The sequence below is a fragment of the Podarcis erhardii genome (genome assembly GCF_964252035.2).
Source record: "Podarcis erhardii genome assembly, chromosome: 5".
Taxonomy (NCBI): domain Eukaryota; kingdom Metazoa; phylum Chordata; class Lepidosauria; order Squamata; family Lacertidae; genus Podarcis; species Podarcis erhardii.
Window position 1 is genome coordinate 86279176 of NC_138509.1, and position 18053 is coordinate 86297228.

General features: G+C 42.7%; 1 protein-coding gene across 8 annotated transcripts in view; it reads right to left on the bottom strand.

The window, feature by feature from the left end:
- The window catches only part of TNIK (TRAF2 and NCK interacting kinase), a 295635-nt gene that overhangs the window by 78019 nt on the left and 199563 nt on the right, over positions 1–18053 (bottom strand). For all 8 annotated transcript variants that reach the window (XR_014156696.1, XM_081862118.1, XM_081862117.1 and 5 more), the window contains 3 exons: positions 11794–11969; positions 8725–8791; positions 6347–6551 (listed from right to left, as the gene is read on the bottom strand). Coding sequence is in view for 7 of the 8 variants with exons in the window: in XM_081862118.1 (XP_081718244.1) it covers positions 6347–6551; positions 8725–8791; positions 11794–11969 (448 nt within the window). In the remaining variant the exon portion in view is untranslated. The remainder of the gene's footprint in view (positions 1–6346; positions 6552–8724; positions 8792–11793; positions 11970–18053) is intronic.

Sequence of the window (18053 nt, forward strand, 5' to 3'; positions counted from 1 at the left end):
ATACAATCTGACTTTTTAAAAACAAAAATTCGACAATCACTAAAAAAATCTGTGCATGGATATTCAATTCCCTGCATAGAACTATATAGAACAGGGATAGTTGAACCCAAGAAATTTAAGTCAGTTTCCATAAATATTATTTCCACGTATTCTTAGTACGATTTTCAAAACTATTTTGAGGGGACCAAGCTAAAAAACTGGGAACAAGCATTTCCAAACCTTTTGGTAAGAGACCTCAAAACTATTACATTTTTTTGGTACTGGTTTGCTGCTGTTTTCCTACAAGACCTTCCTTTTTTGCACTAGGTTGAGTTCTGCAGTCACTATTTGTTTAAAAATAGCACTCCTTCCTAGTAACAATGAGGCAGAGACAGTAAATTTGGTTCCATGGGAGACAATGAGGCCAAACACATCTAATTCAGAAGGAGGGCAGTGCTGAGTTAGGTGTGTTTGTCCTCAGTGACACCAAAATCTGTTCAACCACATGGACACATCATAGGAGTTAAAATAAGACAGAGATGGCACCATCACTAAGCAGGCCCTGCTTTTCCTTACTGTGCAGGTGAAGCAGGACTTCAGATGTGGAAATATATATATATGAGATAGCATTTATTCATAGGAAATAAATTGTCCACTAAATGGGTGAGCCAGTTTTAGCTCAACCTAATTTACTTTATACTGCATAGATTGTTAAACTGTGACCTGAGTATTATCAGTGGTCTCTTGAGTACTTCCAGAGAGTTGCCAAGATCAATGTAGAAATAACATTTGAGAAGGGGTGTGGGGGCTGGAAACCTTGAATGCTGACCTTTTCTTTGAGATAGTCACCATATGCTGAAAAAGCAACCCATTTTACAATTAATATATTAAAATGTAAGCATAAAGAGGTTTTTCCTTCAGAAATGGAGGGGGAAATCCTCAAAGGAATCCTCTGTTGTGTGCATCCTTCCTTCACGCACACATATTAGATTTGTTGGAACGTAGCCATAGACCAGTGCATAGTTTTCTATTTCAAAAGTCTTTCCACTAGGAAATACCTTCTCTTCCTTCAGGCTTCCATTTTTTTCAGTCCTCTACAATTCTCTCTGCACTTGCTCAGTTCCAGCCCTTCCTATCTTGCATGCCACAAACGTGAAATCTGCAAGCACTCCTTCATCATCCACTCTGGAAGAGCTGCTCTTGTGAAAATTATTTACTACTTACAGAGCTTTCAGACAACTGCAACCAGACTGCCAAATTATTCATCTGACTATGACCCTTTCACTGTCATGCTCAGATTCAGCCTCTTTAGAAAACCACCAGCTTCCTGGAGGAGACATTTGCTGATGCTAAAAACACCAGCTGAAAGGGCAAGATATACTACCAGGTGCTAAGCCAGCAACTTTGGGTCTGGATAGCTTTTTGCTTCTCTACAACAAATTCATGTGAGCTGGGGAATATATATGAGCAAGACGCATGATAATGTTGCTCAGAGACCTTAAGCCACAAAGATGAACCAGTGGCCCTTCAGATATTGCTGGACTACAACTCCTATCAGTCCCATCCATTGGTCGCGCTGGCTGTGGCTGATGGGAGTTCAGAGGCTAACAACACCTGAGGACCATGGACCACTTTTTCATGGTGAAAAGTGAAGAACTCTTATGCATTGCCGGCTTAGCATGGAACCAATCCACCCCATTCTTCTGCTGACTGCACTGCCTGCTGGAAGACGACATCAGGTTTTATCACCAGCTGTGAGCATCAGGATATTGGCTCCCTCCATGACTTTATTAAGGGGTAACTTATCACATTAGGAAGCAGCCCTGCACTCTTTGAAAGCAGAGTTTGAGACAGCTCTCTCAGGGTTTCTAGAAGCATGGAGCCAGATGATATAAAGCACGGGGGTTGGGAGATAACCAGTTTTTAAAAATGCTGTAATCAAGCTTTTCCAGGCACACCAAACTCTTTATCAGTTTTAAGTCATCAGAGGTTTCCTATTATATGTAAACAACAAACACCTGAAAGCTGGTGACCAGAAGCATTAAATTTATTCCCTGGCAAATTTTGTAAATATTTAGACACTCACAGAGCCTTGGTGAAGTCACCTGACTGTGACGGTCAGCATCCAGTTCCACCTATTCAAAAAGCAGGGGAATGTTTCTGCTCTATACAGCCTGGTAGTAAACTTGTATGGGAATTGAAGATGACTAGTTCATAAGGTATAGTCTTGAGAAGCACTTTGGTCAGCTAAAGCCTGGCAGCCAGCCCACCTAAGCCTCAAGACAAAGCAGAGGAGAAGGTGATAGGGAAGAAATGGTAAATCCACATTTTGCCTTGAGGCTAGTCAGTTCCAGTTCTCCTGAGAGTCCACTCCTTGCAGCCCAGATGCTTGAATTATGGTGCTATGGCCACGCTCAAGGAATCCTCCTTGTAGGACAACTTGCAAATGTCACAGAGCAACAGCCTGTTTTGAGGGACAAGGAGGAAGGCCAGGGGGTTCCATGAGCCTCGGGCAAAATAGAATTGCAGTCTTCCCTTCCTGACACAGGTAGCCCCTTTCTGGAATCAGAAGTGGCCACTGAGACCAAGCAAGCACAGGTGCCTAAAGGTGCAGCCTCAGTCAGCTGCTAGAAGCCAAACAGCTCACCTGAGAAACAAGGATTCCTTGCAAGTAGAGCAAATACGCAAGCAGCATGGATGGCTTGCAGCTGTACTGTGGATGGGGCTTTGAAAACTCAGGTTTAAAAGCCTTGCTTCTCAGGTTGCCCCTGTGTTTAGACTTCTTGAACTCCTCTACTTGGACTTCAATCTTCTGTAATGATGTGATTCTGGAACTGCCCCTGATAAAAGTCTCAGCAGCTGACCTCCGCCTGAATGCCACCTGAAGCTGGACATGGCTTGCCTGTCACCAGCCACCAAGTGATGCATGGACAGTAGGCAACAGGTATTCGTGACCCTCAGCAAGAAAGCGTCTAGACAGTGCTCCCATTCACTAGTTGGGGAAAGAATAATACTTACACAACAATATGTTGTGGCATGATTGCATAAAAGCTGCCATATACCATAAAAGGGCTTCCTTGAGGAAAGCAATCTGAATTCTTTGTAAGGAATGAGCAATGGCTGTGCATTTATTGCAATATAAACAGCTTTAAGGTGCTATGGTTCTGGGCTAGGTAACTATTTGATTTGCTAAAATGCAGCATGAATCGTTTTTAGGGTGTCTGCAGCAATTTTCAATACCGAGAAGGCATAAGCCAGGGTGTCCACCCAGAAATGATTATTGTGATCTACGGAGCTGGTCTGAACTAGAAAGCCCTCATTTAAAGCACACCTGAAACTCACAAAGCCCTCTATCCGCTGTCTCCCTACTTGAAGCTTGGATTAATCTGGTGCTGTTTGACATTTAGAATTCGAAAGCGGTGCATTGCCTGAGAAGGAAGCTGTGAAAGCAGCCGCTTTGGGTGACTTTTCCAATCATCTGGAGCATAAGCATTAATTTCCCAGCATCATGCACAGACCACATTGTTTTGGATTTTTTCTTTCAGTGCCGCAGGCAAAGACACTCACGCCAGCTGCTTCCAGCCTGGAGGTAAAGGAAGCAAAGGAAAGCCACAGAAACCCAGGACAGTGGTGGAATGTAGTCTGCAGACTGCCAGTTGCCAACCCTACTTTAAGCCATGGGTGGGGAGAATATGAGGATGAGATGTGTGGCGCTCTCAAGGGTATAAGGAGCCTCAGGCCCCATCAAGCAAGCTAGAGTGCCCACAGCTCCTTAAGTCTTCTATAATGACCAAGAAATTGTTAAGCAGAAGGCCATGAAGCTCACAAATGAAAACCTCTTGGGGGAAGACAGGCAGAGAAAGGCTATTATTATTTGCTTCAGCATAAAAGAGCATTTGACTACGTGACAGCCAGCCAGCGCTGTGTTATTACAAGACGGCAGCTAATCCCATCTCCTCTTCCATCCCCCGGTTGTTCCGGATCGCCTGCTCTTTTTTTGGAGGCAGACACATCCAATTGCAATGGCAGGACCAGATTCCTTGTAGTAGATCAGAGCTGCATAAACCCTATCATCCCGAGGGCCACTTTTACATATATTTTTCCTCACTCCAGAAGGCTGTATCACTACATTTGCTATGGGAAAGCGTTTCTCCATTTTAACTCACTGTTTTCTTCTTACCCCATTTGCTGTGTGGCCTGCAACACATTATCTCTTTTCTCTTTGCACTGTGGGTCAATATTTGAACGTATTAATTTTTAAAAATTTATATCCTGCCTACTTGTCACAATACAGCACAATACAGCACAAAAAACCCAACGTTTTAAACTATAAAAACAATCCTCAGATTAAACCACATAACAAGGAGTGATAGAAAAAAACTGTGACATCGCAGGTTGAAGATCATTTTTTAAATGCTGTGTCAAACACTTCCTGCATCCAGAAGGCCAGTATAGCTGGCAAATTTATTGCCCACTGCGACCACCTTGATCTTAACCCTGAAGGCCTTGTAACCCTGTAAGCAAGTACATTTGGGGTTTCTGACTCCTTAGTGGCTAGTCAATATTACACTAAACAGTGGAGTTTCAAAACTGGCCAGAACATCACATTCTTTTTTTAAAAAAAGGTGTTGTAAAACATTTGTTTTTACACAAGCATTTATCAATATTTCACAATTACATCCTGTGGGAAAGTGGTTGTGTGTGTGATTTTTTTTTTTTAAAAAAAACACCACCACTGTATTGTATACAACTTTTTAATTGGTGGTTCTGGCTGATCACGGTTCATGTTTTAAAGAATGGTAAGAAACAATATCAAGTTTCAAGGATCTTTAAGCAGGCTTTTCTGAATTAGCAAATTGCTTTGTGCTTCTCAAGGCAACCTTTTTAACTCTCTCATTGCACGGATGATGGTTTTGTTTTTATTGCAGGGATTGTTGCTTTCTGTTGTTGTTTGTAAGCTGGTCTGAGCGCCTTGGATAAAAAACAGATTTTTTATTTTTTTTAAATGAACTGCATCCAAGTTCTCCCGAGTTTCAAAATGGAATATGGGGTCCTGCACCAAGGGGCTACCTACTGTGAACAGAAAGCTGAAGACCCATGAGTGAACGGAAAATGTTGTGTATTATTGTAGGTCATGGTCAACATCATGGCAATACAAAGTAGTATGTGAAACAGCCCTCATATATTTACCAGGCTGATCAATGCTGCTATCTTGAGATATGCTTTGTCTTCTCTTTTTAGCCCTGAATAATAGCAGCCACAGAAAAGAACTATTCACTTTTCCTCAAGTAGCACAAAATCAGCTGTTTGAAATTCTTTCACGTTTAAATTACTCGCCTCAGGCTTCATTGTTCATTGCCTAGAAACCCAGAGAGCAAAAGGCGACTTTGACCGAATAAAATGGGCGAAATGACTGGTTCCATGTAACAGGAAAGCCCATTTGTTTGAAGTCTTTGTCCAGTGACCTCTTGGCACAGATAGCTAATTGTCTCTTTTTTTTAATGGGATGGGATGACTTCAATATGAGTGGCTATGAGGACATCACAAAGGTAACCACAAATGGGCCACTCTTTGTCAGAATGTCCTTCACTCAAGAGAACAAAGAGCTCACTTTATTCAGTTAAAGAGGCCTAATTTACAAGCAAGTGGGACAGACAGTATTCTCTGCGCAGGCTTTATTAGACTGGGAATGATATGGAAATAAAGAGTACTGTGGCTAGATAGTAATGGGATGGACAGAAACATGGTCCATGTTAAATACTTAGAATTCATGGATGGTGTTCACTTTATGTGTGGTATTTACTCAGAGTAGAGCCATTGAAATGAATGGACCTGACTTAGTCATGCCCATTCATTTCAGTGTGTCTACACTGAGTAATGCTTGGATGGATATTGGGGCCACTGCCGTTGTGTCTCTGCTTCAGTCTTCCTGCATTGCCAAAAGCACTGGGCTTGAGCAGCTGAATTTGTGGCTATGGCAGCCGTATTAATTTTTCCCTGATGCCTGTGAATTGTTTATGAACCTAATAAATTACAGCCCAGATAGTTACAGTACAGCAGCCGCAGCTTAAAAAATAAACTTCTAAAGCCATCGTGAAGAGAAATACAAGCCCTTGCCCTTTATTAAATGGCGTCTAACTTGCAGCACGCCTGCTACTTCCTCACCATCTGCTGCAGCACCTATGCATCTATATGGTCCTTCCTTTGCTCTTCCAAGCTCAGAACTTGGGTTTGTTTGTGCGGATACATAAAATCTACCAGCATCCAACAGCTGAGAACACATATTTGCCCACTTCCCTGCAGTTACCCAAACTGGAAGCCTTTGAGGCCTTTTAGAAAGCCCTACATGCAAAGGCGCATTTAGTACCTCTTCCAACCTCCGCCTCTGTTCTTTCTGTTCCTCGATCCTCTTTTGCCGCTCTGCCAACAACTGCCGCTTGTGTTCCTCGTTCTCACGTTGCTGCTGCTCCAGCTGTTGCCGACGAAGGGCTTCTGAGCGCTCCTTGTTTGCGAGCTGAAGCCTCAGAAAATCCCGTCTTAATGTTGACTCTCCAGGAAGGTTTAGGATAGAGCTTCACAGGGAAAGACAAAGGCATGTCATTCCAGGGGCACATCAGCATTCAACAACACTGGTGGTTCTTGAACTGTTTGAATCAACTACGAACAGAGGTTCTTGAATGGCAGAAATCCACCTCCCGCCATCTCTAGGCGTCAACCCCACAAAATAAAATCAATCTACTGTGCATGACCATCTCGGCTTTATGTAAGCAGAGGGGAAATAACCCCTTCTTCTCTAAGGGAACGGCCGCAGCCTCTGCTCAGCAGTAAATCACTAAACCAACATTAAGGAAACAACCATCCTGATGTTTCATTTCCACCATTTTATTCCCCAAGGAAATTTTGTGTTTGAAATACGAAACACGGAGAGTCAAGCCCAGGACCGGTATGAGGAGCAGACCGCAATGTTGGCTTCACTCACTGGTATATTGGTGGTGAAACTGCCACAGCTCCTGAGTCCCTCTGCTAGCAGCATCCGCTGGAGGGAGTAAAGAGTTTCTTCCTCCAGCAGCGCTGCTAGCAGAGGGACTCAGGAGCAGTGGCAGTTTCACCAGCGATATATTGCTGAGTGAAACCGTCATCGCACTCTGCCATCATATGATGCAGAGGGAGAAACAAGCTCTCGATACAGTTTTTTCCTCCCTCTGCATCTTTAAACTGCTCAACTGAGGAGTGTGCAGCTGCCTTTACCTAAGCTGAGTAGCTAAAGGAGCTCCACTGCCTCCCATGAGCCATGGGGGGGGGGCTCAGTGAAACTGCTCAGCTGAGGGGAGTGCGTTTGGCGCTCCCCACAGTGAGCAGTTAAAGGAGCCCAGATGCTCTGCCTAGTCACCTGTGAGCAGGAGGAACATTGGGGCTGTCTCAGCTGGGCAAGCAAGCTGTGTTGTCCCAGCCCGCGAGCATCTGGGTGAAACTGCCTCAGTTCCTGAGGTGAGAGCTGGGGCAGTTTCACCAGGTGCCTCTTGGGCAGAGGCCACAGAGCTTGTTTTTTCAACATTGCAGTATATCACCAAGTCGCGATGTTTGGCTTGCGATACATCAGGCTGTTGGAAAGCTGGTATCGCCCAGCCCTACCAAGCACAGCATCACATAGCAGAAGCAGGAGTGTGAGAAACAGGAGCAAATTTAAGTCTGCCAGGGCAGTAGTAATTGGCTCCTGTGAGGTGTTCAGTAGCTCACTTTTAAACACAAACTTCTAAAACACTGTCAATTAATTTGGAGAATATTCTGAGAACCCTGTACTTCCACAGCTGTGTCACACACTTTACAGAGACCACAGAGACTGGCATTCTCTTATTTATATCCATATAGCCACAACTGCAGTCCTGATTGTCAAGGCTCCCTATGCGCAGTCCTAAGCCCAGGTTCTGTGAGTGGTGGAATCAAGTGATAACACTTTTCCTGCAATGTACCGCTTCAGACAGCAATTCGCATAGTTGAGTGCTTCCATGCAAAAATCTTTCTCACAAGTAGAAAGCTAGAATATCAGACAGCAAAGGATTCAGACTAGTCTTTTAAGGCATGAAGTTTGTATGAAACTTTTCCAGGGAGCAACACTGGAATTCACAAGCCTCCACAAGTAGGCTTAAGTGGTACAGTCCAGAAAATGTTTTACTGCTTAACTTCTAAATGGGACCAGACAGATGTGCTCTAGTATCCTCTGTAACATCATTTTCAGGGAGGTTACATCGCACTGGCTGTTTATGGAACATTTGTTCTGATTTGTTTGTGCAGTTGTTATGCATGCCACCATGTAAAGAATTGCTATCTAGTGCTTTTTCTAATCATTTTCCTTACAACAAAAGTCTGATTTTTTTTTGGAGGGGGGGAGCAGGTTTGTTGTGCAAGTGCACCAAATCCACTTTAACCGCACAACCTGAATTTGCTTGTATGCGACTGAATCCCACCCTCAAAATAGCAGCAATCTTGAAGCGCCTTCAGGTTCTTAGCATGCCCAGATATTTGTTGGTATAGCCGACCTACGTCAGGAATAGGAGGGGTGAGAGTCAAGAGGAAGGAATCGCTTTCAAGCAGCAATCCAATTTTAGGGAGAGCTGCCCACTCTGCCACAATTTCTGAGGGCAATGTATCTTCTCTGTCTCTTCCCACTCTAGCCCTACACAACTTTCTATTAAACTCCACTGGTCTTAAGCACACAGAGTCAGAAAAGAACAATTTATTCATTACCTGGGTTCTCCAGAGTCATTTTCTTCCTCTTCCTCTTCACTTCCACTATATTCGTATTCAGTCTCATCTAGGAACATAATTGAATGTCAGCATCCTTTACAGAAATCATTCATTTTTCCCCCTGCTAGATGAAGGCCCCTGGGCTCTGGTGTGAGAACAGAAAACTTTTTCATTTTAACATGTGGCGCTGAGGGGCGGGGAATCAATATGGTTTAAAGAATTGGCTTCACACCTCACAACCTACCCACAAGTTTGTATTTTACCAAAGATAAAAAAAAACCTTGATAAGAAGATTGCATTCAAAACATTCCACCTTCCATGATCAGGCCCTGTTCATTTGAGTATGCAGACCAAAGGAATATACTGAATTCAAGCTCTTGAGGTAAGTTAAGTGCTGAGATTCTTCTTACATTTTTCATGATGACATACTATAATCTGTTCAGAACCCCTGACTATGTATTGAAACGACCAGTTGCATAAAGTTAATGGGCAACCCCATCATTTGGGCCTGAATTACACACAAAATCCATCCTGCTAGGACTAGGAATCATGGGGAAACCCCCAACTGTATGTATACTGAATATACCTATGACAACCTAATAGCCTATAAGGAATAGGACTGAAATAAGATGTAATGTGACTTGAAACTTCGTTATGGATGCAAAGGGTTCTGGGTTCAATCGCCAATAAATAATAATACTTTACATTTATTATTATTTATTACATATCACATATATTATCTTACTGATATCTTCACAGCAATCCTGTTAAGGAAAGATGTCTGGTAGTGGGGGTGGTAAAGGGATTCGTGCAATATGCTGAATACTTGTAGCTAACTGAAGGAGTCAATAGTATGGGGCTTGCTGGATTAACACAGTATAAAGCAGTTTCTTATGACCATAATGCAGTAGCACCTCAGCTTACGTTACCGTTGGGTAACATTAACTTCGAGTTGCAAAAGCGGCAAACCCAGAAGTGTTTCACTGCACACGCATGCACAGAAGAAGAAGAAGAAGAAGAAGAAGAGGAGGAGTTTGGACTTGATATCCCGCCTTACACTCCCCTTAAGGAGTCTCAAAGCGGATAACTATCTCCTTTCCCTTCCTCCCCCACAACAAACACTCTGTGAGGTGAGTGAGGCTGAGAGACTTAAAGAAGTGTGACTGGCCCAAGGTCACCCAGCAGCTGTATGTGGAGGAGCAGGGAAGTGAACCTGGTTCACCAGATTACGAGTCCACCACTCTTAACCACTACACCATGCGCAGAAGCAGTCCCTCCGGTTGCGGAAACCTTGGGATCCGACCAGAGCTCTGGAACATATACCGTCCACAGCCGAAGGTACCACTGTATAACCCTGACATTTCCTTCTAGCTAGTCTACATAAAAGGTCTGTTAAGATGTTATCCTGCATTTCCTATGACACTGGAAAGGAAGCCAAATGCAGAATATAATGGCAAACAAAATCAATGGGGGAATGAGCTGCATTTATTTAATTACTTGTCATTCTAGGGTATAACCTCCATTTTCAAGACAAAACACATCCTAACACTCTACTAGAATCTGCTTTTGATTGAGTTGATAAAATGACCTACAACAGGTATACAGGGGCTGGGGGCAGCCTGCTCCTCTGCACTGCCCCCAGCAGCTTTTGTTTTTAGAATACTACAGGAGGAGGGGGTGCTATGATTTGACAAAAGTTGGAGTAAGTGAGGGGTTGAGGCTTGTGAATTTCTTTAAGGACCCCTATCCTTTCCCCCATAACTTCAGCCCTAATATGCTTGCACCTAAAAAATCAGTAATGATGAAATGGCAAAGCCAAAGAAATAGGGCCCCAGTTCACAGTTTAAAACAAGCCATGGTTTAATGTGAAAGAACAGCAAGTCAGAAAACAACGCTCAAATATTGCTAGGCCAATCCTCCCTGCTTCTGCTGTGCCACAGACAAAGCAAGTCAGTGTTTGGCTCGTTGTGTCGCGGATTCAGACTACATGACAAGCCAGATTGTTGCTTGTTTTGTCTGCAGTGCAGCAGGACCAGGGGAGGAGCATGCTTCTTGTTCACATTAATCCGTAGTTTGTTTTAAGTTGTGGTTTAATATGACATGTGAACCAGGCCAGTGATGTGTTAATTCAAAATATTTTATAGAACTTCTTACTGGCATCATATAAAATCAATAAATTCACATTTTGAAGTTAGTAGGTTGGAAATGCATTAATTGAGCAAGTTTCTTCTGCAAATAACTCCTCGTTTTATGAGCCTATTCAATCAGCATTCAATCAGTATCAAATCTATTCTTTGAGAAACCCCAAGCCATTAATAAATATTATTGCATTAAACAGTACAGTGTAACAAGTCTGGCAGCTTCTTTTGTTTCTGTTTGCTTCTCTGAAATATTCAGAGTGCTTTTGCAATGCAATATAACATAACAAATTACCAGATAATTTCATGGCTTGTCCACATGAACTTAAAAAGATAGCCTACATTTTAGCATGTGTCTCCATTGCTGTTTAAATATAATGTTGTGTTTAAATCCCTACTGCCTAAACATGAAGTAGAAAATACCCTGGCCTGGTTGAAACCCCAATAAAATCAATGCAGTTGTGTCCGCTTAAACCTGGACAGGTGGCAGCCCAAGTTGTATCTCCCTACTGCTCTTCAAATGACCACAGAGTATATTGAGCAAATATGTAGGTGCCTTTTTCATCTCTCATCGGTCCTAGGGGAGTATTAATCTTCTCTTATCTTCCATTACATTTGGGAATCCCTCCATTCTCTCTTCCATTAATGTATCTCTGAACTCTTCATTTTTGTTAATTCCAAGGAAGGGCTCATTTTCATCTGAAATACTGAGTTTCAGCGGTAACATCTGTTAAGGATGACCCTGAAGAAAACAAACTGAAGATGGTGCTGAGTGCCCAGAGTGCTGGGATACACCTCGTTTTCTCATGTTTCTTCATGGAAAATGTGAAAAATCTGTTATCAACAGAAATAGGCAACCACTTTTATGGACCAACACAATGATCTTCTCATTTCCAAAAGCTTAGGTTCTGGAATAACCTTCTCTGCTTACCTTTCTCTCCACGTTTTTTCTTAGTCCTGTCAATATGGTCCTTGAGCTGGATGCGAACCTGCCTTTCATTAGGCTGGTCTCGAATGAATGGATGCTTCATCAACTGTTCAGTGGTTGGCCTCTGGCCATGATTCTTTACCAGGCAGCTTTCAATGAAGGACTGGAACTTTTTTGACCTACCCAAATTGGATAATTTGGGGGGAGGGAAGAAAACATGCAGGTAAAGGTATAGGTAACAATGTTTGTGTTGGCCGCAGACAGTGGTATAGCTACGTAATCTTAGACCCTGGATTTAACAGTCTTATCAAGAGTCCCCTTTAGATGATTTACTTCAGGGCACATAAATGGTTCAGAGGACACAATGGAACCATTAAGAACTGAAATCATGGTGAATTTAGATAATCTAATTGCACACAACTGCATACTAAGGATTCAGGGCAAATTTCTTGCCATCTACACTTTCCAGTTTTATCGTTTCCCACAGAAGCTAGTATTCACACAGGCATACTGCCTCTGGATTGGGGGTTGCATGGAACGATTGTGACCAGAAACCATATCAACCGTCTCAAGCCCTGCAATTGGCAAGTGAGGCCTTGTCAGCAGCTCCCAGCTGATGCACTCCCTGGTTGCCATTGACCTGTGATTGGGCCTTCTCAGTGGTGGGTCCTCACTTGTGGTAATGCCCTCCCTGGTGGGGTTCATCTGTCTCCTTCATTATTGGCTTTCAGGAGGTATTTTAAAACTTTCTAATTTACCCAGGTATTTGATGGTAGGAAGATACTGTTCCTGAAATAATTGTGCAAAAGAATATGATTGTTTTAAACTGTTTATAGAATTTTTCTGATGACATTGCTTTAAGTTTGTGTTTATTGCCCTGGGTTCCTTGGAGAGGGAAAGGGGATATAAACTGAATTATTATTAATAATACTAATACTGCTATTAACAATAATGAATATACTTGTATTCCACAAATAAAATTTCAGATATCTCTCTCAATAAAATCAGTTACTTTTTGGAATAGTTATTTCTTAGAATACTTTTAGCCTGTTCTCATACTTTCCCCTGAAAACGTGCAAACTCTACCCAACCAAATCCTACGAAATTCTTAGAATTCATTGCTCAGCATCTTATTCTTTTATCAAACATTCTGAGAATCAAGTTTACCCTGTTATAAAACATAAATGACTACTGGGGATTCACAATAAAGGAAGATTCTGATGGACTGCGATGCAGCATGCAGTTTTGGTAAACAAGAATATTAGCTTAAATTAATGCTTCAAACTGGCAGATATGACTGAAATTGTACTGCAGGATGAAACAATAAGTGTTATCTTCTAAAGCTGTCAGATTTACAGTTCCTGCTTATCTAAATACGCTCATTAGGATAAGAAAGAAAGTACTTCTGAATTCAGTAACAGATTAAACAAGCAATGAGGAAGTGCCCACTCCTCGCTGAAAAGACCAGTTTTGCTGGCACACTCCTCAGATGGAAAAGAACAGACAGATTTTAATCAACAGGTTGGTACACATGTGTGTTGGATGCCTGCACTAATGAGCATCTACCTGCATGTGTGAATGGGTCACCAGAGATGTACCCACCAAAGAGCAGAGCTTACTCCTCACATTACCTGAAGGCAGTTGACAAATTACCATATTTTTCCATGTATACAACAATGTTTTTTGCTTAAAAAAAATAATAATAGGCAAAAATTGGGTATCATCTTACACACGGATATTGAATGCAGAGGGGGATGTGCAATTAATGGCAGCAGCAAGCAGGAGATTGGAAGCGGCAATTGGGCGAGTGATTGGTGGCTGCAGCAAGGCCTGCTGGCGATTGGCTGTGGCAGGCAATTGGCAGCTGCGGCAAGGTGTGTGATCGGCAGTGGCTGTGGCAAGCGATCGGCAATGGTGGGCAGGCAGGTGAGCGATTGGTGGAAGTGACCTCCCCCCCCCAAAAAGCTAAACAACTTAATTTCTTAATTTTGGGTTAAAAAAAATAGGGGTCATCTTATACATGGGGGCGCCTTATACACGGAAAAATATGGTAAGCTGCCAATATTCATGTAGAGAAACGGAGATGCTCATGTATTTGAGAAACAAATGAAAGCTTAAATTCTCTAGTCGCCTGCATTGGCTGCCATATATGGGTACAACTGGGTGAAAGGACGGGGTACTAATGTAATGATGTCATATCTCAGGCGTTTAAAAAACAAGTGGTTTATTATGGCATTTCCTGTCCCCCCCCCAAACAATACAAAAATATTCCAACAGCCTCTTTCTGCAGCACTATATTACTAGGGAGACGTTGGTGTGGGGTGCATGGGTAGAGAGAGACGCAATTCAATGGTACTCAAGGATGTTCACTTAATACATGGTTAGGGCTTTAAATGAGTCTTAAATGAACTGACCAGGGCAACTGTAATGTTTTCCACTGTAATGTGTTATGTGTTAAATCCTGCTTCAATCTATGGAGGTCAGGCAGGATTTATGAGCAGGTTCTGGCCTTTCTCCAAGGCCTATGCTTAAACTGAATTGCAAAAGTCTATAAATTTTGGGTGGTGATCACCTCCCAACTTTTCATCTACCACTACATTTTGGAAGTAGGAGGCTGACCTTAATCCATAACACTGTTTCCTCAATAGGAAGTAACCCTGCACTAAACGTAAGGATTGCCTGTCACTTTTTTAAATGCATTTCTCTAAGCAGTATTTAAAGATAATGTTAAAAAGGTTTAAAGGCGCCTCAATGACCACTTGTGTTTTTCAACTTCTGGACGTAGGGCAGTCAAACTCCCTACAAAGTCAGGCTACTTTTCTCACAATGTCTATTTCATTAGTACCTAATGCTCCATTAAACTTTATGACAACTGAAAACCTACAATATTTCTCCCTTAATTTGTCTGTGCACACACCATATATTTAAAGTGCATTTAAAGAGCATGACTTCCTTCAAGGAATTCTGGGAACTAAAGGTTGTTGAGGGTCCAGGGAACTGTAGCGGTAAACAACAGTTTCCAGGATTTTGGGGTGAAGTCATCTGCTTTAAATGTATGGTATATAAAGGTACCCCTGCCCATATGGGCCAGTCGTGTCCGACTCTAGGGTTGTGCACCCATCTCACTTAAGAGGCCGGGGGCCAGCGCTGTCCGGAGACACTTCCGGGTCACGTGGCCAGCGTGACGAAGCTGCTCTGGCAAGTCAGCACCAGCGCAGCACACGAAAACACCGTTTACCTTCCCGCTATAAAGCGGTACCTATTTATCTACTTGCACTTAGGGGTGCTTTCGAACTGCTAGGTGGGTAGGAGCTGGGACCAAAAGATGGGAGCTCACCCCACCGCGGGGATTCGAACCGCCGACCATACGATCGGCAAGTCCTAGGCACTGAGGTTTTACCCACAGCGCCACCTGCGTATGGTATATAGACAGCCCTAAATTACCAGGATGGTAAACCTGTGATTTATAGGTGGCAAACAAATATTCATACACAAATGAGCAAGAAAATCCTTTGATCAAACGATCTGGATCTCCTAAGAAAGAAAGAGAGAAGATCTGACCAATGTTTAAGTCACAATATTTGTTTCTGTAATTATACATAGTGCTCACACTTTCCTTTGTGCTAGATGTCTGAGTTTAAACAATATTGCTGTATTTCACAATGGGAGTTTTACCAGACCTATCAGATTATGATCATCCCCTTTTAGTCAGTAGATGGCTCTCTTTATCCTAAAAACTTTAGGTACCCCTGTGGCCAGAGGCATTCTTTACCCTGAGGGATTCTTTACAACTTTCCTGCCATGCCTTCCCCAATACCCCATGAGCTACATTTTTTTCGCCTTACTTGTAGGCCTCTTAATCAATGCAAATCATTCAGACAGAAGTTAATGGAGTTTGGAAACTTCAGGCTAAGTGAAACCACTAACCCCTTTGGGTTTGTAAACATAACACTTTTCAGTTCCTATTTTTAAAAATATATAATTCTAAAGGCTAACAAAAACATCCAGGAGATGAAATATATGTCTACTGCATGGCCAACATTTCATGATTCCTGCCTTGCTAACCCTTATCAAAATATTTATACAGGGGGATGTTTGGGTTTATCGTGTCCTCCCTAAAAGAGGGCACGTGTTGCGGTGAGACCTGGAGACTGACCTCCTGTGCTGTGGGTGGGTTGGTTAGTCACAACACCCGATTGGTAGGTCCCTCGATGTTGGGTTCAATCTGGAGCAGTCTAAACGAATTGAGGGACCTATATATACCCATGCACGTGACCCAGAGCTTCCTCTTTCAGCTCGTGCATTCAGAACAAGCTAACAGCGTGTCCTCTGCACAGCCAAGAGACTTACCTTTGACAAATCGTCTTGGTGATTTCCTTCCATTATTCTTCCCCTTTTCATTAATGCTTTCTTCATTGTTCCCCTTTTGAGTTGTCCTCTCCCCCCACCCTTCCTTCTCCTTCCCTTCTTTCCAGCTCTCCAGCCCCTGAGAGCTCCCGGTTGTGGAGCTTGCTGCTGCCCATTGATCTCTGCCCACTCGGCTGCCCTTGCAGTGGCTGGTGTCCCTTAATTTGGCTGCAGCTGCAGCTTTGCAGTTTTTTAGCTAACGTGACTTTGGGCAATTTGTGATTGTCGCTCTCTGGGCGCTGTCGTTCAGCGCTTTGAGTAGTTTTGTTGCATTGAGAGTTCCCTCTCCGTTTCAATACTGATTTCTGTGTGCTCCTTTTGAGTAAAGGCTGGTTGGGTATTGTCTAAGGGCAGTCAAGCGATCCAGCGTAAGTTGAGAAACCGCAGGGGTCGGAGCTGAACGCAGTGACTGAGACGGACCTCTAATCACCCTCTTAGAAGGGAGTGCAGGACTGAGATTCCTTTTAATAGGCATCTCGATCCCTTCCTTACCGGGTGGGGGTGGCATTAAATAAACGTTCACACAATACCAATGGGGCCCAGGCCGACTAAGATGGCGCTCCTGCCAAAACAAAATGGCGCTCCCGCCAAAACTAGGAAGCGACGAAACTTTCCTTGCAAAACTTTTATTCCGCAAGTACAAATCTGCTGCACAAATGGGATGGCAGTGCTGGAGACAAACAGGAGGACTAAGAGTTTGAAGCCCTAATTACTATCTGAACATTTAAAGAGCGTATCAGAAAGAAGAAGAGAGGGTATGTCTTAAACTCAAAGGGCACTGTGGGAGAAAACAGGGAAAGGATTCGCTTGCACTCTGGGGGGAAACAACCATAATGATAAACAGTTCCAAATGATTCAAAAATGTAGATACCATCGGAAGAAGAGATGATCTATTGATATTTGACTACAAACATGACAGACCAAAGCTGTCCAAGAGGCACAATTTTAGCTTGTATAATCTGTTTGCATAAAACAAACATTTTCTGCAAAATCTGCAGGGCCCAAGCATGCACAGCTCAGTCTGTTTTAATCACCAATTTTACAAGATACTTTTATAAGGTATTTATTTTTCAGTAAATACCAATTGGTTATGAACTGACTGCTTGTTAATGTTTAAGGGATGTAAAAATTGTATGGATATAGCTGTGCAGTAGCTGATGGTGAACCCCAGCTGCCACCAAGCTGGATTTTAAACATTCTTGTGTATTGCATGTGATTAATAGCTTCTGCTTTACTCATGCTTTCCTATCTATAATAGATATATTCCTGAGTGCACAGAGGGAAAAATTAACTACAGACACCAATTTGCCAAACATTCAGCTGCAAAATTATAATGCGACAGACAAATTATTGTTATAGACTCAAATAAAGGGAAGAAATTCAATCCTTCATAGGACAGTAGGTATATATATCTGTTACAAAACCAGGCTGATCCTAGCCCATTGTGTTAGTAAAAAAACCACTGGGTCACAAAGCTCACTAATGGCGCGCGCGCACACACACACACACACACACACACACACACAAACATATATATATCTGTAGTTTATTAATGGTGCTGGGAATTGTAGCTCTGTGAGGCATAAACTACAGCCCCAGGATTATTATTTGTGTGTGTGTGTGTGTGTGTGTGTGTGTGTGCATATGCTTTAAATGGACTGTGCTCATGCAGCCATCATCATAGAGTGGCTGTTAAGATTTTAAAGAAGAGGAAATGATGAAAGCTACCTTGGGCTTCTTGGAATAAGGGTGGAACGATGATGTTGATGACATGTGCATGCATGGAAGAATGGGGAATAGAGTCTGCATACTGCAAAGACCCTGGGGAGCACTGTGGATGTGTGCATGGATAAATG